The 21764-nt window shown below is 33.9% G+C and overlaps 1 protein-coding gene across 2 annotated transcripts in view; it reads left to right on the top strand.

Annotated features, from left to right (window-relative positions):
* The window catches only part of LOC128985711 (uncharacterized), a 53371-nt gene that overhangs the window by 11082 nt on the left and 20525 nt on the right, over positions 1-21764 (top strand). Inside the window, exons 2-6 of one of the 2 annotated variants that reach the window (XM_054405513.1) lie at positions 3560-7877; positions 11817-11928; positions 14620-14693; positions 16295-16434; positions 19557-19677. In XM_054405513.1, the coding sequence (XP_054261488.1) occupies positions 3563-7877; positions 11817-11928; positions 14620-14693; positions 16295-16434; positions 19557-19677 (4762 nt within the window). In that variant the 5' untranslated portion in view covers positions 3560-3562. The remainder of the gene's footprint in view (positions 1-3559; positions 7878-11816; positions 11929-14619; positions 14694-16294; positions 16435-19556; positions 19678-21764) is intronic. The other variant, XM_054405514.1, reaches the window with a different exon arrangement.

Consider the following 21764-nt stretch of genomic DNA (forward strand, 5'->3'; position numbering starts at 1 on the left):
GAAAAATTTCGTGTTGGCGTTATACAGTATGGTTGAAAAGTCCTGGATTGGCTATATTTTTTTAACAATATAGATAAAGTAGTGAGACTTGGTATATCAATAATATAATAGCCATAAATATCTACTGTCTTAAGCTATTATCACTGTTTAATCCCTTAAGGGGGATGGACCACAAAGACTAAGACAAAATTCTTATATAATTTTAATACTATTTTACCTGTTTTTGAAATGGCGACCATACAAATGTATGCATTTTAAGCCAAGTATGAATGGAGTTGAGTGTGTGATGAGTGGAGCGATCTTGTTGTCCTGTTAGTGACTAAGGCCGACGTAATCCTTAGACACAGCTGTTAATTAATAGTCCATACAGTCAATTAATAGCAGCAGAGGTCAAATTTGGTAGGTATCAAATTAAAGGTTTTAATTATAAAAATACATTGCCGCAAACCCAAACTCAAACGATGATGATGATAATAATGTTAATGATGTAGCTAAAACGTATCGTTTGAAATTTAGCAGCTGAAAATAAGTGAAATAGAAAAGGTTTTGGTTAAATCCATCAAATTGTTATTGGACACTAGTAAGTACTAGTGCACTTTTTTTATATTGATTATATGATTATATTGATTTACTTTGGATTTTAAAAATGTGAACGTTTTATTTTATTAAAGATTTATGGTGATACGTAAATATTGTGGTGTAGTAAAGTATATTATATTGTAGTTAAGTGTTAAATTTTGAAATTTTAGGGTGAATCGAGATGAATCTTTTTTTATAACATGGGTCTCTCCTACCTACATACCAAGTTGGATACATACCAAGTTTCATAAACATCGGTTGGAAAAGTGTAAAGATAAATATTTGTATGTAAAAAATACAAAATGGCGGATATCTGGTTAACGAAACTATTTTGGAAAAAATTTTATCCTTCATTTTCTGTTTATTTTGACCCAAGGAATTACTAGGTAAAGTATCTCCCCGCTTATTTTTAACACCCTGTTTATGATGTATTCTTATAAGTGAAAAATGTAAGCTGGTAATACAGAAAGATGTTTTATAAATAATATGAATGTACTGGTGATCTGTATATTCATCTTTTTCTTGTTCTTAGAACTGTAAATTAAAAGTCCACTCAGCAGTCGCATCGTACGATGTAGTTCTTTCCATGCGTTGCGAAATGTTAAATTTGCCGTCCTCTTCAACCCAAGTTATCTATTGAACCACTGATTATAAAAAATTCAAAAAAATATATTTTACGCATCACACTTTTGGCTACAACTTTGCCACAGACAAAACCTCTTTAACTCAAAAACAAAAAAAAATCTCGCATGCTAACTTTTTCATGCTAGAAATCACGATTTAAAACTATTTCACCATACATATCAATTTTTATTAATTAGATCGGTAAATAGTTTAAAGTTCCAACAAAATAGTCATCGAGTAGGACTAACCAAGAAGCTCTGTGCCAATTTTCAAAATTTTAGCACAACTTTAAGTACACCAAAACACGAAATTATTGAAGTCATGCGTCGAGAGGACTATCGCTGTTTTTAACAGATTATACTTTTGACCTTCCGGCACTGTTGACTCAGCGAAACTGAACTTATATTTTATCTTATTTCGTTATATTAAAACTGCTGTTGCATTAGGTCAAATTCCCAATAAGTCAATTGCTTTAACATAGACCACGTTTTTAGCTCGGACTGTACTATTTGACTTACTAGGATTTTTGATCTACAGACACTGCAAACATTATAGTTTTTGACCTAGCGGCACAGGTATAAATTATTTGACCTTCCGGGACTGTTGACTTTCTGCAACGCGTCCGAATGGACACTGTGTGAAAGTGCTAAGAACTTAAACCAGATTCCGGTGCTATATATTCTAACCAAAAGCACAAACAGATTACGTCCAATTCTATTCTGGTGTGTCTGATGTTAGATGCCTTATCTAATTTTCTTCTCATGTATATAACACTGAATCACACTAATCCGAACTAATTTGGACCAGAACTTGATAGCCCCAAAGCAGAATGGTTCCTACGTGTCTGCAACGGCCTGTGAAAACCTCAAAATGTGTCTGCAAGCGCTAAAACTAAAAAGCTAAATAATGACTTATATACCGGTATATATATATATATATATATATTCACTCTATAGGGCTACTAATAATATAGTTAAATAAAATAAGTAAATTTCAATAACTTGTATAGCCTACTTTTAAAACAAAAAACTAAAAAACTATTAAGGGGTAGGCATAATCAGGTTATTTAAATTTACTTTTTTTTAAATACATATATATATACACATACCTTAACAAGTGTTAACAAGGTCTTCAGAAGTAAAACTTTAAATGTACTATAGTTTCTTTATATAAACACACCAAACAGAAATAATCTATATTTACATTATTTATATTACATAGCACATAGTCTGGTTTTGTTAGTTCTTGAAACATGGCAGTGCTTTTCCAATATCTTCTTGTATTCTTTTAACAACCTTGGAGCTTACTGATTTTGATAGAATTTTGCTTCTTGAAGCTGGCTTAAAATGTTCATAGTATCTGGTGCCATATCTATTACACAAGGCAAGTTTCACGTGAGCAGATAACACGCTCACGAGAAGGCCGAGAATACATTGTATATTTCACTCATTCGCAAAACCCATTACTCAAATAATGCCAACATTAGTTATACATTTTACAGTAACAAAGGTCACGCACCCACGCACCACAGAGTTAACACAATAGGGCTGAAATGCCTTTTCTCTTCCGAAATCAACAACGTAATGGCGTTTTTCTATTTCGCAACACTATCGCCAGATACGGTACAGTGCGTCTTCATAGCTCAGTCATCCGCACGCACTTGTAAGGTGGAGGGAGGGTGGTTGCTGTCTGTCAGGTGACTGCGCCGGGCCAATGGGAGAGCGGTAGGAGGGCGTGGCCTGCAGACAGATACCGAGCGGAGCGGCAGACGGCATCCGGCTGTGGAGCAGAGCGGTTCTCTCCTCTTCAACGTGATGTGTGTAGTAGCGTGTTCACTCGCGCCCGCTTTTCTTTTACTTTGTGATCTTTTTTTTTCGTTTAACTGGTAAATTTTGTCCGCGGACAAAGTATTTTTATCGAGATATTAAAAAAAAATAATTTCAAGCTCGTAAATGTGTCCGCAGGCCCGCGTTTCTCGGCGTTTCGTGTCCGCGACAATGTCGCAGCGTCGCTCGTTGTTCTGCTTTGGGGGGTTTGTTTAATGTATAAAACGTAAAAATAACCTAAAAGTTTATGATTCTGAGCAATGTACAGACAAAACTTTAATTTTATTTATATAGATAGGCCTACTAACCATATTAACATTCTACCAAAACACACACTTTATGCCTTATTATCCTCCCCATAGCACCAAACCTAAGTACCATACCTAATGATATTTAAATGGGCAATAAATCTACCTTTTTAATTAAAATATGGTTTTTTTAAATAATCAGGAAAATGGAAGTTTGCTTAGTCATGCATGTTTGATGTGTCAAAATTATATCTTTTTCTAATGAGTGAATTTTTTTTTCAGAAGATGGGTCAGCATGAGTCTAAAACATCGTCAAAAGTCAAAAACCGAGAAAGGAGTGGTTACCCCTCAACCTCAGAAAGGATACAATATTCATCAAGAGTAGATAATGCTTCAGATTCACTAAGGTGCAGAGAAGACAGAACTACTCATAATGCCACTCAAGTTCAAAATTCTGAATTTTTGATCAGCAAAGAGAGTATTATTCCTTCAAAAGTAGGAGAATCTCTCCAGGATTTGGAGACTTGCACATCTGATAGTTCCAACCAGTCTCAAGGCATCAAGTTTGATAATGTTCCCCACCAGATAAGTACAGATCTGCAAGGGGTGAATCAGTATCTGAACACTGAAGCACAAGCCAGCACCAGTAAGCTAGAGAAAGAACAATGTGAAAAGCAATCTTCCAAGCCTACTACTCTTCAACAGAGAAGACATGAAGACAGAGACCTGCAGGTTGTGTTTTTTCCAAATCAGCCAAAGCTTGAAAAAGGTCTCAAACCAAATGTAGAGTCTGTCGATACTTTTAAGAGGGAATTAACAACATCTTGTGACCCACTTTTGCCATCGCACATTATAGATGTGTCTGCCAAAGACTGTGATAAGATGGATACAAATGACCAATTTCAGGTTATTATTCCTCCTAAATCAGACAAACTAATGCAGAATTTGTTTATGTCTTCTGATGATTCTGACAAATCTAATTTGGCGTCTTCTAATAGGTCTTCTAATAGGTCTGATGATTGTGGCAAGTCTAATTTGGCAGACAATTGGTCTAGTACCATTAAAGAAGTCAAATTAAATGACAATGCTATTCATATTAGTACTTCACTGCTAGATGAGCAACCCATAGTCAATTATGTAGATTTTAATCTGAAGCCTGATTTAAAAAAAGGCAATGTGTTAGTGTCTGCCAAAGACTGTGATAAGAAGGATACAAATGACCAATTTCAGGTTATTATTCCTCCTAAATCAGACAAACTAATGCAGAATTTGTTGATGTCTTCTAATAGGTCTGATGATTCTGACAAAACTAATTTGGCGGATAGTATCATTAAAGAAGTCAAATTAAATGACAGTGCTATTGAAATTAGTACTTCACTGCCAGATGACCAACCCAAAGTCAATTATCTAGATTTTAATCTAAAGCCTGATCTAAAAAAAGGCAATGTGTTAGTGTCTGCCAAAGACTGTGTTGAGATGGATACAAATGACCATTTTCAGGTTATTATTCCTCCTAAATCAGACAAACTAAAACAGAATTTGACGATGTCTTCTAATAGGTCTGATGATTGTGGCAAGTCTAATTTGGCAGACAATTGGTCTAGTACCATTAAAGAAGTCAAATTAAATGACAATGCTATTCATATTAGTACTTCACTGCTAGATGAGCAACCCATAGTCAATTATGTAGATTTTAATCTGAAGCCTGATTTAAAAAAAGGCAATGTGTTAGTGTCTGCCAAAGACTGTGATAAGAAGGATACAAATGACCAATTTCAAGTTATTATTCCTCCTAAATCAGACAAACTAATGCAGAATTTGTTGATGTCTTCTAATAGGTCTGATGATTCTGACAAAACTAATTTGGCGGATAGTATCATTAAAGAAGTCAAATTAAATGACAGTGCTATTGAAATTAGTACTTCACTGCCAGATGACCAACCCAAAGTCAATTATCTAGATTTTAATCTAAAGCCTGATCTAAAAAAAGGCAATGTGTTAGTGTCTGCCAAAGGCTGTGTTGAGATGGATACAAATGACCAATTTCAGGTTATTATTCCTCCTAAATCAGACAAAGTAAAGCAGAATTTGACAATGTCTTCTAATAGGTCTGATGATTGTGACAAGTCTAATTTGGCGGACAATTGGTCTAGTACCATTAAAGAAGTCAAATTAAATGATAGTGCTATTCATAATAGTACTTCACTGCTAGATGAGCAACCCATAGTCAATTACGTAGATTTTAATCTGAAGCCTGATCTAAAAAAAGGCAATGTGTTAGTGTCTGCCAAAGACTGTGATGAGATGGATACAAATGGCCAATTTCAGGTTATTATTCCTCCTAAATCAGACAAACTAATGCAGAATTTGACGATATCTTCTAATAGGTCTGATCATTCTGACAAGTCTAATTTGGCAGACAATTGGTCTAGTACCATTAAAGAAGTCAAATCAAATGACAGTGCTATTCATAATAGTACTTCACTGCCAGATGAGCAACCCATAGTCAATTATCTAGATTTTAATCTGAAGCCTGATTTAAAAAAAGGCAATGTGTTAGTGGATGATGATCAGTATAATTATCCGAGTTGGACAAGAAATAAAGTCTCAATCCAAAAGGATTCAACAGACAAAACATTAAAGCATGTTGAAATGTTAGCAGAAAGTTTGACTGGTTTAAGTGATAGAAGCAATTCCAGACAGGACTATGTTCGTTTGAAATCCAACAACTCAGGAGGCAAAGAAAAACACAATCCATTGATGTTGCGAGATTGTATCGCAAAGATGAGAAATGTTCAAGCAGATGACACAAAGTTTGTGTTTTCTCTTCAGAGTGAAATAAAAACAATTTTGAGGGAGATGGAACAGTTTACTTCTGCTTTGAAAATATGTCCTGTCGTAAACTCTGAGATACACTCAGCGAGTGAAATCATAAGAGAAAACTTGAACGTACTTAAAACAAACTACGAGGAGAAATGTTCTCGTGGAATTAATTCAAATGTGGAATCTTCAAAAGAAGAACATTTCTCAAACAAAGAAAGCCAAGCTCAAAATCATTATTACTTGGGTGAAAAACCAATGAATTATTATCCCTGGATTAATCATGGGGAAAATAGATCCGAGGTATCAAATAATGATGCAGTAATAGTTTCCGAAGTATCAAATAATCCTGTTAAAATAATGGAGGGATCAAATGAACTTATAAAAGTAAGTGGTGATGTTTTAAATGGTCCTGAGGTGGTAAATTCATCTTTCACTAAAGAATATCTGCAAAATGTTCTTCCAGAGCCTTTGTTGAATATTAATTCATTGCCAAACTACAAAGGTGTGCTCGAACTAGTTAAAAATTCTGTTGAAGGAGGCTTAAAATTTGAGATTGATGTTTATGTTTGTGTTTTATGTGACTTCTTGGAAAATGACAAAAACAACGCACAAAAACATATCTGTACTGAGGCAAAACCAAATTCAACTTGGCACTTTTGCAGATTTTGTGTCATAAACATTTTTGGAACTGATTCACACTTCAAGGAGCACTGTATGACGACATATCATATCAACATTAAAAAACTTAAAGGTGAATGTTCTGCAGAAGAACGCAAGGAGAAATCAATTAGGGATGACGAAAGTGTAAGCAGTGAAAAAAGCACTAGAAGTCGAACTAAAATGACTACTCATGAAATTTTGCTGTCCATAGCAAAACAGAAAAAAGAAAGGAAAATACCAGGGCCATTTGGTCTGTACTGTCAAATTTGCAAAAAATATGATCTCGAATCTAAAGCACTTACTAATCATTTAGAGAGTAAACTTCACAAAGACTCGTTTGCTCTTAGAATTCCATCTAAAAAGAATGTTGATTTTGGTCTCAAATCATGTACTACGTGCGAAGTTCACCTCTTTGGGGATCAACATGTCTGGACTGAACACCAAAGCCTTGATCTGCACAAAGAGTTTGTTTCATCACCATTCATGAAAAAGTTGGATTACCAATGCTCAGAAAAAACATGCAACAGTAATGATGTTTCTGAGTCCACTACTCCAGATCCTGAAGACTCTGAGTCCACCCACTCTCTAAGCAGTGATGTTTGTCAAAGTAATGACCCACAACAGATCTCACTGACAGACCAATGTGGGATACACCATGATTTTATGAAAACTGTATTGAAAAAACATGTATCCAATAAGTCTGACAACATCTTATGTGGTATATTCTGTCAATTTTGCAAACTCTATTTCCAAAATGAATCACAAGGAAAATTGCATTCAAAAAGCAGTTGTCACTTATCAAAAATCAACTCTTTTGAGGTATCAGGAAAAAGCTACCAACACCACTGCAAAAACTGTAATATTGATTTGTTTTGCGATGAACAGTTTTTCTCTTCACATTTAGAGTCCCTAGGCCATAAAGCGATATCTAAACTACACATAACTCGAGAAGAGTATGAAGAGGTTGAAAGCAAATGTGGCTCAGATGAAGAGGCAAATACCAGCGAATCCGAACATGAGAGTGTAAATCTTGACACTCCTAGCCAGAAACATGTCAAACTTCAAGAGAGGAAGACAAAGAAAGAAAAAATTGTTAGAAATGGCATATATTTATCAGGTAATTTTTTCAAAAGTCATATAGTAAATGTCAATATTTAACACAAAAATCATCCTATTATAAAATTTTAAGTGTGAATAACAGTATACATTTTGTAATCAAACAATACAGGGTGTCTACCAACCGGGAAAACCGGGAATTGTACTTAATTTTTTACTGGCCATGAAATGTACGGGAATTGTCCTTAAATGCCAGACTAAGTCCTTAAATTTTTAATGGGCCATAATTTTATCGATCGCTAGTTGGTTAGGAGCACATAAAAGGTTTATCAGATGTTTGTTTACATTTTCATAATTTATTACTAGAGTAATTATGCAATAAAAACCCCATTAGCAGTCTCAAACCATTAATATTTTATCACGACAATCAAATGTCAAGTCAAGTACTTCCAAGAACTGTTGACTCACTAGTAGTTTAGCTCATAAAAGTTGTATCACTTCCTTTACAACGTATTTATTTATTACTAGGGTAATCATTATTAGATCCCAAACATATTTTATCATGGAGATAATAGTTTTATAATGGCTGTTAAATTTCACTTCTTACTTGTACTTCAATTTGCCGCTGGCCATTGCCTAGTGCCATAAAACTGTTTATGGTTTCATATAAAACATGTAACTACCGGTAATCTTAAACATAACTAAGTTGAACCCTTTTTTTATGGATATTTTATCTTTCAATTGACAAAACCAAAAGCATTGTTGTTTGCATTATAAATTTTTATCACTACCTAGGCCTACTTGGTTTCAAATTATGCCATTGCATTTTCTGTATCTTTGTACATTGTTGGCGGTCAGGTTTCAATTTTTTTTTACTTCCCATATTTATTTATTGCATTGTGTGCTTTAAGCAATCTAAATATTATGAACTAGAATGATGATATCGTAGTGACTTTGCTGATATTATAACCTCATTGTTTGTTACTCAGTTTATATAGGCCCTCCTAAATAATTAGGCCTAGGCCTGGGTATTTTGATTCTTTGAAAGTGCTGTAAAATATACTTAGAAAATGTAATTGAGCCTAAGATAAACTAATGATTGCTATGTGTCGATATTAACTTTGCAGATGAAAAGACAATAATCTTACTCTGTGCTTACTGGTAGCCGCTTACCATACCGATTTTGTACCTAGAACCGAGGTACAATATATTCATTATGCATTAAAGATTTTTTTTTTCAAAAGTAGTCGAGAACCTAACGTTGTGCCAGGGCGAATAATGCCGAATTAATCCGTCTGGATCGGATAAGCTATGTTATGATGTTTCTGTGACCCATGGAGATATTTAGGATTTTGTCGCTATTGCCGGAGACAATGATTGTGTTTTTCTGTTACACTATAAAAGCTGTACCTAAAGTATATGTTTGTTTACTTTCAATAAGTTTCTATTTTGAAATTTAATTTTGTCTATTATTATTTACTTTTCTCTCTGGAACAACTACAATGAAGAACAAGATTAATTCAGTTTGACAAATCAGGAATATTATTCTGTAATCACACCGACAAAGGTCCTTAAATGTACGGGAATTGTCCATGAATTTTTTATCCAGAATGTAGTAGACACCCTGAATAGATGTTTAACTAGATTTTTTTTGTCAGATATAAAATTTTACTATAGTTTTTAGATATCCCTGAAATTACATACATACATACATACATACATATCATCTCCCGTTCCGGTTATCTCCAGGTCTGGGTGTTTACTAGACCTCTCCATCTTCTTCTGTTCCTCCACAATTCCTCTTCCTCCACATACTGCCACTCAGGGGTGCCCAGAGGGGGGGTACTGTGGCGCGTTTGCGCCACAGGAATTTTTGGGGGGGACTTTTTTGAGGGGATTTTGGGGGGGATGTTTTTTGCTAGCTGTCATAATGAATGAAAAATTTTGTATAAGCAGCCCGAAAAAGTGTTTCTAACTAGCTCACTATCAACACCAACAACATTTTGCCATTCGTAATTAAGATTTGCTTCTAAGAATGGTAAAAACGCACCTTGTCAGACAATCCTTAATATGCCAGTGTCAGTGTCGAATTTTATTTGCTACATATGTTTTGGTGGTTCTTTACCTCCACCACACAAAACACGAATCGATTACAGATAGGCCTATCAATTCACGCGTATATATTGCCGTCGTCAGAACTGGAAGTAAACTGAATCAGGTTCAGGTTATGACGGACAGACGTGGTCTCTGGATTGTCGTCTGCATTGTCACCAGCTGATATAGGACTATTGTAGTGACTGAGAAGAGTGTTAAAAGTATAATGGGATTCATAATTAATTGAGCGTTTTCACTCAAAAATTTTGCGCTGTCCCTAGTTTTATGTATTTATATATTTGAAACTCCTCAAAGTATTTAATACATTTCCTTTCGTGCAGTACTGTAGAATTTCGAGACCATAATTTATATCCAGCAGATAAATTGGTTATTATTGTCAATAATTTTAAATGGAAAACTCAATTATGAATCCCATTATATTTTCAACACTCTCCTCCGTCACTACAACTAGTCCAATATCAGCTTTTGATAACACAGACGACAATCCAGAGACCACGTCTTTCCGTCATAACCTGATTCAGTTTACTTCCAGTCCTGCCCGCGGCAATATACTCACGTGAATTGATAGGCCTATCTGTTATCGTTTCGTGTTTTGTGTATAAACAGATTGTCTGACAAGATGCGTTTCTACCATTATTAGTCATAAAAGGCAATCCTGGGGCTATCAAAATTAATTATAAGATTACTTCGTCACAAAAACCTTTTGTGGGTATTTTGCCTGGCGATTTTTGTAGAGTAAAATCGAGTTTTTGGAGTGTGTTGTTTGGAGTGGCGGTGTTTGTAGAGCCAGGGAGTGGTGAGCAACAAGTCTGTCTTATTTCCTGACTGCCTATAATTTTGAAAAAAAAAAACTTTTTGCCAAAGTATTATCAATGCATTTTTAAAGCGGTTTGATTTCTTAAAATTCTCTGAGATTCTTTCTCTGTAAAATTTAACGCCACCTAATATATTGTACAGTTACAATACTGTGTTGGAGTAGAGTAATTCACCTAGTATGTTGTTGTACGTTTTGAAGACGTTGTCTATTGCAATACTGAACACATGTTAGCTGACAATAGAGATTCTGAAATTTAAATTGAAACACTTCTAATTCGTCCATTAGTTAGATATACCTAATGAAGTATTGTTAAATGTTGTTCGTTTCCTATTAAACATTTAATTTTTATTATCAGCAAGTTTGTTTTTCATTACCTCAAGTTTACTAAATACTAAATTGGAATGCTCGTTTTATGAGGTAAAGGGAAAATTGTCAGATAAATTGGTGGGGGGAGGGTAGGTTTAAATAGACGGCAGCATAAATTGGGGGGGGGAGAACTACTCCTTTAGCTTGGGGGGGGGGTTGCGCCTCTGGGTTTGGGGGGGATGGGCACCTCTGCTGCCACTGCACTCCTCTTGCTTCCACATCTCCTTTCACCTTGTCAATCAACCTTCTTCTAAGTCTTCCTCTCGGTCTTCTTCCGTTCATATGAAGCTCACTCATTTTTCTGGGGATTCTATAATGTTCCATTCTTGTAGCCAAACCATCTCAATCTCGATTTCTCTGCTCGTTCTCTCAAACTTTCTTCAACTATTCTTCTCAACTCTTTTAATTCTGTCCAATCTTGTTTTCCTTTTAACACCTCTTACAAACTTCATTTCCCACTGAAATTCAATAAAACAAAAACAAAGAAACCTAACCGCAAACTAACCTAATTCTTTGATGCTAGTTTAATTTTAGTTATGAAAATTGGAAACTTGGTACCGGTACCTAACTTTTATTAAAAGAGGCAATTACTGTACGGTACTTTTTATGTTGCCATGCATGTATTCATAATCAGCTGACAATTCTAAATATAAAAATCCAAAAGGGAAGTCGATGAGTTTAGAAATTACTGTCTTTTTTCAGGATTACCTCAAGATTTCCCAAAAAAACACATAATGAATTATTTCAAGAATTATGGTCATGTAAGGTCATGCAGTTATATCAAACAACATGGAAATGTTATTTTTCAAAATCCGTAAGTTATTTTAAACATAATTTGTATTTTTACAGTAAGTTAGTCTATAAAACGTACTGTACGATTTGTTTGTTAAGTGTGTTGTTCTCTACATTACTACTTCAATTAATCATAGAAATGAAGATGTACAAATAAATATGCCCAATTAATAGCTGGCGTTTGTAGAGGCATCCACGAAATCGAGGATGGATGTCGAAAGTATTTTTTTTTTTTCAACTCTCACCATCAAACTTCATAATTATTTTTATCTACAACTTTGAACGGAGACAATATTTGTAGAGAAACTATTTAATGCGATTAAAGTAGTCAATATTGTTTCCTGATTAAGTGAAGTCAAGACAGTGATATCTCGTCTTTTTCAGAGACCTATATTTATATTTCAGCTTAAAACCTCTTGGTTGATATATCAACTTCTAGAAAAGGGCGGTACAGTGATAACCTAGAGTTAGAATTCAACCCAAACAATTTCGGCTTCTACCATTTCTGTTTATTGATAACTGCATAAAGCCTTGTTCTTACCACGTGTGGTTGTTCAGATCTCCTGTGACCCTTATAAGTTTCATGAACACAGTTTGTCAGTGACTCATGCAGCTAGCCCAAAGTCGTTTGTTTAAAAGTGTTTACTTTCTCTGATGGAAAGTGTATAAATGAGAACACAAAAAACGCAGATTCAGTTATCAAACGATCATCTAACGATAAATTTTGTTTACATTAAAAAAACACATGGTTGTGGTTTTATAAAAATCCAATTGGACATTGTTAATAAATTGTATTGTTTTTATATAATGTTCGTCGTGAGGCAAATAACTTAATTTTGTTCTACAGTATTAACAAGGTTGGGTTGGCAAGGTAAAAATATGGAACACTGCTATAAATAATTGTAATAGTTAACCTGTTTTGTAGATTATAAATAATAAATCTTGTTTAAACTAAAACCGAGAATAATTCACACATTAAAATAAAACGAGTGGCGATGAATGTCAGCATCGGATATGTTTCTTGTAGTAAAAAAATGTATATTACTGACTTTATCTCGCAGGCGGCAGGAGATTCGATGGTGTAAACAATTTTAATAACACACAGAGAAGCGTACATGTCAGCTACAGAGCTTCAAGTGATGGCATTCTGTTCACAAATGGTGCCAGCAAGTGGTGAGGAGCCTCGTTGCGGGGTACAAAAGAACAGGATTTATATACAAAAACCACCCTTACTTAAAAAGCCCGCCCTCATACATAACAAGCTTGACGATGATTTTTACACTTCCAATAATTATTATTCTATAAGCTATTTCCTGATGTACTGCATTTAAAAGTTAACAGCTTATTTAATGATTTTGTTTATATGTCAAATAATACTTCCATAAGGATAATATTGAAACTTTGAGACCCACTTGGCAGATTTTTTTTATGCTTTAGATGTTGGCATTTACTAAATATATTAGGCCTATTCATCACCACTCAACATTTAAAAACGATCTTTACAGCCTCTCTTGGAGGAGTTGGGTATGATGAAATGCATAAGAGTCAACGTATAAAAGCTTTGCTCAGTTATTTAGTAATTTTTATAAACATTGAAAACAAAATTTTTATTTATATTTTGATACCAAACAAAATTAAAAATTTGGAAACTACTTGCTAGAAAAACATGATTTCTGCTTTGCAATCCTACAAACAAGAGTCTCCAGTAATCTTACTCGGTCGTAAATAATTTTTCCTCTTTCAATTTCTCTATTTACTATTTTTTTATGATAATTGTAAAGTTAAACTTACAGACACAATAACAGACAGATAGACAGAAATTGAGATAGGAATCATTTCAAAGGCAAAACGTAAATATAACCAAAAACATCATGATTCTACCCAATGTTCAGACAACTGTAACCTAATTTGTGAAGATTAATATTGTGTTGTCAGATAATCAAAATACAGCTGCTAAAAACTTGTTTTCCCCTTGGAAAAATATTGAAGTTTTACAGCTAATACACTCAACGTTTCAAAAGGAATAATGCCTAATAAGAACAAATAAAACTTTAAATTGCATTATATCAGTCATAAACAATTATTGAAGTTTTGTTGAGAAATTTTGAACTGGACTGCCATGTGGAAAATGGTAGCCATTTAACAAAATAGAATTAATATTTTTTATCTTCATAAGAATGGAAGTGAAGTCCACTAATAAAACTGTCTAGAAATGCCATAGTTTCTGAGAGATAAATGGTAGCACAGGCAAGTTGTTCACCCTTTTACAGTATAGGTACGTCGAATCGCATTAGTTACAGCTGACTAATACAAAACTGTTATTGTGAAAATAGCTCACTCACTGAGTCGCTAGTAACAGACATTAAGCTATCTGTACTGAAGACATGATCAGTCTTATCAGTTTATCTGTTTCTGTGTCTGTTTGAGCAATCAAGGTAAATTCATTTTGGATTTCCCTACTAGCATTTTATTTATTTATAGAGTACCTACACTTTCAAAGATCCAGTGATGCTGACCAACTTTCTCAAATGCATATTTTAAATTTAAAATGAATGCAGAAGGGAATGAGATGAGATGTGTATCTTTGTTTCTGACTAAGATCAGCTGGTTATTTTTTTTAAGCCCAGAGATTGAAGACAGACCAATATGTTGTAAAAAAGTCTCTTAAAAAAATGCAACCCAGTAACATCTAATCACCATGTTTTTTTTACAGTGAATCAGTCAAGACTGTGCTTCAAGAAAAACATTTCATTAAAGGGATTCGAGTTGAAGTAAAACCTCTTAAAGGTATGTGGGAATTTTATTCAAAATACTTCTTTCAATTTGTAATTCTCTGCCAATCTTGTAGATAGCTTGTCATTGATCGAGGTTACTGTTTATGCCAAGGGTTAACTCTTGCACCATAAGTTGACACTACAGTGGAGTCGCGATAATCCGAAAGTCCTCTTAATCCGAAACTAATAAAAAAATATTTAAAAAATTGTATTAAACTTTTAACACAGTTAGTTGAGGGACATATCACAGTTAGTTTACCTTGTCAAAGTATTCTGTAGTGGCCGGGCAAGATAGACTTTTTTGTAGTGTATTTTAGTCAATATTTCACCATTTTTGTTATTAACATTTTTTTATTTTCGTCCCGGCTTCCAATCCCGCCAAATCACAAATGGATTTTGTTAAGTGATAATGCTGCAGCCTTAAGGGTTTAGCCTTAAGTAATGTGAAAAACAATCCCGGGCCTGGCGTCCTAAGACAAGAAAAATTTAAAAAATTAAATTTTTTTTAAAATTTTCTAAAAAAAACCTTTAATCCAAAATATTTGTTAATCCGAAATGGGTCCGGTCCCAACCATTTCACAGTGTCTTTTAAAAGCCTAATGATCAGGAACAGCTGGGTCATTAGATTGTTGATGTGACATAAAATAATGGTGACAATTCTAATAAATAACTTCTGGGGCCCATTTCATAATAAACTACAAGTTACAACTTGTAACTTGTAATTTCCATTAGATTTGCATTGGGTGATCAGCTGATTTACTAATAATATTAGTTTGTACTTTATTATCAAAAAGGCCCCTGATCGTTCAAATAAGAGAGAGTATACTGATGTGGATGTTGTAGAGAAATTCTTCAATTAGATTTGCAATTTTTCTACCTAATTATTACTACTAGTGGTCGTCCAGTGGTCGAAAACTCGACCAAAACATGTAATGTACACCGTATTCACTATTGGGTACTGAAGTAGACATCCCATCTATATGGACCAGCTGTCGCCATTTTTTAATTGAAAAACATGTAGTTGTGTGAGCCAGTCACCGAATGCTTGTCTTAAATTCTATTTTCTACCTTATTTTTTGTTGCTGACAAAGTTGATGGGTCATAACAGTTGCTATAGCTCATAATAAGTCATTCAAAAAGTTTAACTTGGTAAAAATCATCGTGTATTCAACAGAAATTAGGTAGTCATTTAGATCAGCATAATCTGTTGGTGCCTTACATCAACTATGACGAATAAAAAAAAAAAAAACTAGTGACAACTTATACATTGCTATTAATGAAAAGGTACAGGCTTCTCTATTTCACCCCACTGGAATTTTTTGCTTTTGTTTTGATTTTCTGTTTATATTTCGTTGTTGTTTCCTCACCAGAATGGCATCCCATTAAGCCCAGCGTCTACGGTATCCGTAGATTTTACCTGCGATGAACGCGAGCTGAGAAAAAGGTTTTAATGAAACATGCTTGTCTATTAATATATAGATTCCCTTTTTATACTAGTAATTTAATAAACAATTTACACGATGTATAATGAAAAATGGCGTGTCATGTCTGGGTGTTTACTCGGCCCACATGACTCTTCAGCATGCATTTCATGTTGATTTTTGGGTTTTCCAGCTGTTTCACCAAAATCAATAGAGCAAGAACAGCTTCACCCAGATGTTACAAACGTACTGAGATCCATGTACAGTCTTGAAGCTGCGATTTCAGAAATTCTCACTGAGATGCAGCGAAACTACGTGGAAAACCAGCAAAAAGTAAGTGTTGTAGATTAATTAATCTTTTATATAAACTACTAATTAATGTGTACATGACAATGACACTTTGGTACATAATTTACAAACATGATAGGTGTGTACAGTTGCCTCACCAACATCTACCACAATTGTATGTACCAGTAATAAAATAAAGCAACATTTGAAATAATAATGAACTCATTCAACAATTTTAACAGACAAGACAATATATATATATATAAATTACTGGTTCATTAAGCTCGCCTGTGTGAACAAAATTATCTAAAAAAAATCTGAAAGCAATCAGGCTAAATATATTTTTCCTGTGAAAACAACTTAAAAGTAAAATACCACAATCGTTTCAATTTTAAAATTTGGCTTAGTGATGGACTAAATAAAAATTATGACTAGCCAACCCTGCTTCGCTTTGTTGTGGCTTAGTCTCAAACTTGAGTTGTTATAGCTATTTACATTACAAGTGTAGTAAGAGCGTTTTTACATCACGCAGGTGAAAGTTGTGCAACTCGCTTCGCTCGTTGCATAATTTACCTAAGTGATGTAAACACGCTCTTGCGTAACGTGTAACGTACAAGATTTTACCTGACCCGACAATATACATATTTAATTACCCATTTCACTCATCTTATAACAGTAAGGTTCATTTACAAACAAAAGCTAGGTTAGGAAAATTCTCCAAAACATAACAATAACAATAAAATTCAAGCACACAGCTGATTTCTAGCGTTAAACGTAGTTGGCTCCATAGAGTTATATTTTTTAAGTTATCCACTCAATGTTATTTAAATGGGTTTCATTACATCACCGAGTGAGTTTTTTGATACTTTACATCACTCGAGAAGTAAGGAAGTTGTATACATCACGCTTAGGATAGGGAAGTTTAACATGGCGGGTTAGGTAAAAACCTTTACAGCCTACATTGATTATCCTTGCTAAACAATTGTCTGGATCTCATTTTCCTTTGTGGTACTGGTTTTATGTGAATTCTTTGTTTTTGATTACATCATGTTTTTGAATCTTCTTAGATCTAATCCAAACACATCATGTGCATTGGTACAATGCTGTACAACAATTCATAGTTGAAGCATCTTGTTCAGTTAAAATACAGATTGTTTAATTTTAAATCAAATTTTAAATCCTGGGTCCCTTAGGAAATGCCAAAACTGGTCAAAAAGAAAACCTGGTCACGGAAAGATTTTCACTAAAGCCAAATTTTATTAGGTACATGAAAAAATAAAACAAAAATGTATTAGGGCCCTATGAAATAACACAAATCTCTGTAGTCTCCCTGATATACAGTCACAAAAAACAAAACAAAAATACTCTGTTGCACCCAGGCCAACATTGTCGACTCTCATACTTAAGAAGTTACAAAGCCCAAAATAGCTGTGTAGCTATGCCCAGTCACCTGTGTACAGTGGCGTTTGCTTAGTTAAATTCTAGGGGGGGGGGGAGAAGCCTCAAATTTTCCAACTGCTTAACACGGATTTCCCAACTATTTTTTATTTTGAGAAATCAATTTCTGTATTATTTTTAAAAATCTACAAATTATTATACTACACTGCAGTAACACTCAATTCAGTATTTATTAACTTGCATTAACAAAACATAGTTAGTTTTACATGTATACAAAATTATTCAATTAAAAAAATGTCTAAAACTTCTACCAATTCATAATGAAATTTTATGACTTCAAAAAACTTGAAAAGTATTGTTTCAAATCCAAAAAACTTTACAAACCATTGCTGTGGTAGCAGACGTAGCAGTGTAAAATTTTAGGGATATAAAATAAGCCTGGTAAAAATTAGTATAGATATTAAGATATTAAAGTTGACATTAAGATCAACACTTTAACTTCATAAAACTTACAACTAAGCCTAAACAAGTTTGTAATAATGAAATATTAATATCAGTGTTGTGAGTAATATTATTCTAGTCTAGATAAGAATAAGTTAAACCTAAAATAAGACTCGTATAAAATAAACACGTTCAACTTGGTTGATAATAAACTTGTACATACAATAAAAATGATAACTATGGTAATGAACTATGTTCAATGTTAATGTCATCTTCATCAAACTAGACAAAAATCAAACTTAGACGTGAAAGTCAAACATCAAATTTTAGGTTATGTTTTGTTAACATAGATCTGTTTCAAAGTGATTAGTTGATTCATTTTTGTAAATTCTTAATTAGGAATGATAAATAACTTTAGTAGATTTTTTTAATATATTCAGATAATAAATATTTCATTTAGGTTATTAAAAAATAAAAGTTGTAAAGGTAATACCGATACACAAAACCTATCTTTAATGTTATTTTAATCTACTTATTAGCAAGTACTCCTGTCAGTTAGCCTGCTCGAAATACTACAAAAAAGGTATAAAATATAGTTCATGTGACTGACTTGAAAAATATTTTTAACACAATTGAACTGAAGAGCTGCATCGCTTGCACTTTGAAAATTCAAACTCGCAGTCTCGCTCTCGTAGACGAATCATTCAGAAATCAGAATAATCAACACAGAACAGGATCAAGGTAGCCAACATACAATAAGGAACAAAATTTCTCGTAAGCGAAATTCCAACAAACTATACTGGTAATTGATTATTTATTTCTTAAAATAGGGCGTGTTTATGTTCAAATATTTAAATTTAATTTAGTTTAAAAATATATTTTTCTTGTTGAGTTCTCAACTGTCCCAACTCGTGGCTAGGAAATTCCCAACTTTTCTCTTTCCCAAGGCGACGCCCCTGCCTGTGTAATAGTGACTGTCTGATAAAATTAATTATGTGGAATCGGCACACCATCCCGCCAAGCCATGGCCATCCACAACCATGTTTTCTTTCTGACAAACTTTGCCATTTTTCTTAATGGACACATTCAATTTTAAAACTAAAGAATTTGTATTTTAGTTTAACCCCTTGCTTAAATTGTGAATACTTGTATACCATTGTAGTAATGCACATGTTTAGGTAGAACTTGTTTAGCATCACCGTCATTTTGTATTGGTTTTACATGGATTTAATGGGATAAGGACTTACATTGGCGGTGGCATGTTGTTCATTTCAAGTGATCCATTGTAAACAGTTATCCAATGACAGTTTGTGACATTGTTTTCACAGAGTATCATGATCCGAAGTGACTTGTCCGCTTCGCTTCCTGGCTGCAGAGTTCTATTTTTCGGCTCCCAAGTCACCGGGCTTGCCACCAGCAAAAGTGACTTTGATCTCTACATTGATTACGGTTGGTGCTTTCCACATCCTAGTGTAGTTGACAGTCTTTACTGTCTGCTAAAAAGATCTACAATTAGTCCATAGGGGTTTTTGTTATATGAAAATGAGATATCTCCTTAAAATCTATAGAATCAAGAAAGCTGAAATTGATTACAAAGATAGCCGAAGGGTTGGACATGTTGTTTTCACATTTTGTTTCAGAACTTAATTTCAGAGCTTAAAAGTTCTGATGGTTTTGTATGTAGGCCTAATAAAAGTCGATATTATAGCAGAAAAAGAGTAACCACAATTTTTACTTTATCCCCCTACTTAGTTAGCACAGTCAGGGTGTCTACCAACCGGGAAATCCGGGAAAACCGGGAATTGTACTTAATTTTAGACTGGCCATGAAATGTACGGGAATTGTCCTTAAATATCAGACTATGTCCTTAAATAATTTTTGAGCCGGTGAGTGTTTTTCAACTGTTAAATAAAGCCGTGAGTTAGGTTTGTTCATCTTTATTTACCCTGTGTTCATCTTTATTTACCCTGTGTTCAACTGAATTTCACTTCCCAATTGTTATTTCAACTAAGTTTAGTTTGGAAAATGATGTTGTAACTGATATGACGCTGCCGTTGCATCGTCTGCTTCGTGTATGTTGGCCAATAGTCAATATTATTGCCGTCGTCGTCATAGACTAGAGGCAGTGAAGCAGACGTCATCTTCACAATCACAAGTTCACATTGAATGCTGCAGTTATAAGGTAAGTGAAACTAGGACGTTGTATTTATTATAAATCTTATAATAAGAATTACACAGAAATACCTACTTGATAAATTCTATTTTTGTTCATAATTGGATTGCTTAATAATAATAATGATACGATTTATCGACTTTCTTTTTTAAGTAAAGCTATTAATCATACTCATCAAGTACCATAGTTCTTATCCTTGCAGATGAAGACAATTGTATTTGTTAGTTTCGTCCTAGTGCGCTGGGATCGTGTTTTTTACAGTTTCTTGTTAATTCATTTAAAACCTTGTTTAACCAAGGAAACATCTAATCATATATAATAAATCGTCCCCTAGTTCACATTAAAGCACCAGTCATAAAATTAACCCTAATATGATAGATGCATGGCTAGTTCGATACTAGCGCCCGGTTTCACCAACATGAACCATAAACGAAAAACTAACCTCAAATTTAACAATGGGATGGGAAGTCTGAGTTGGTTAGTCTGGTAAAATGAAAATGAAAGGCAATTTTTCAAAACTAAGAAGCTAACTTGCAACGTGAAATTTAGAAAGATAAGCTGAAATCAAAAAAGTGCAATACTTGAACGAACAAGTAGGCTATTAGTATTCGTGGGAAGATCAACTAGCTGGTAAAAAAAAACGGAATTTCAATTTTGTTCGAGTATGGAATAAAACGTCTTTTCTAAGCTTAATGAACAAGATTTTAGGTCAAATATTGTGAATTGTGACTGTGGATACGTTAATTTAGAATTATTAAAGTTAATCTACAACTGAGGAACTTTGCATGAAATGAGGTGTGGTGTGACATGTTACATCTCAATCGGACTAGACTAGGTTAGTTGGAAGATAGTGTGGAGTGGACTAAACTTAAGTAAAAATAGTGCTTCTGTCCGTGTCCTGTGAGTTTGAGTTTGAAAACAAGAACACTAAACTTATGCAGTTCATGTTCATGTAGTAAAGAAACGGTGGTGCAATACGTTAACAAAAAGTGAGTGAGTCAAACTTGTTTAGTATATATTCTTCAAATTTAAGTTATTAGGTGTAGGCATTGCAAAATTGTGGAAAGGTTGCAGATAGGGACAATTCCTTGCCTTGGGCATGACATAGGTTAACCTACGTAATTAGTATGTGTGAGCTTGTAGGGCTACAACTTAATATGACAATAATGTTTGGTAATCAAATAAACGGATGGACCATTGTCCTAAAAGGCAATGAAAAAATGCATGTGAAGGGAGGACAGAGGTGGAATTAAACTGATTTATGATCATATTAGGCTAAGTTTAATGGTATCTCGAAGACTTTCTGCTAACAGTTAAGTTAAATGATATCAGGGTGTTGAGTTAGAATAGGATAAAGGCTATT

Source organism: Macrosteles quadrilineatus, unplaced genomic scaffold, assembly GCF_028750875.1.
Source record: "Macrosteles quadrilineatus isolate MER2022 unplaced genomic scaffold, UCM_ALF_1.0 Scaffold_2__2_contigs__length_208266976, whole genome shotgun sequence".
NCBI lineage: Eukaryota > Metazoa > Arthropoda > Insecta > Hemiptera > Cicadellidae > Macrosteles > Macrosteles quadrilineatus.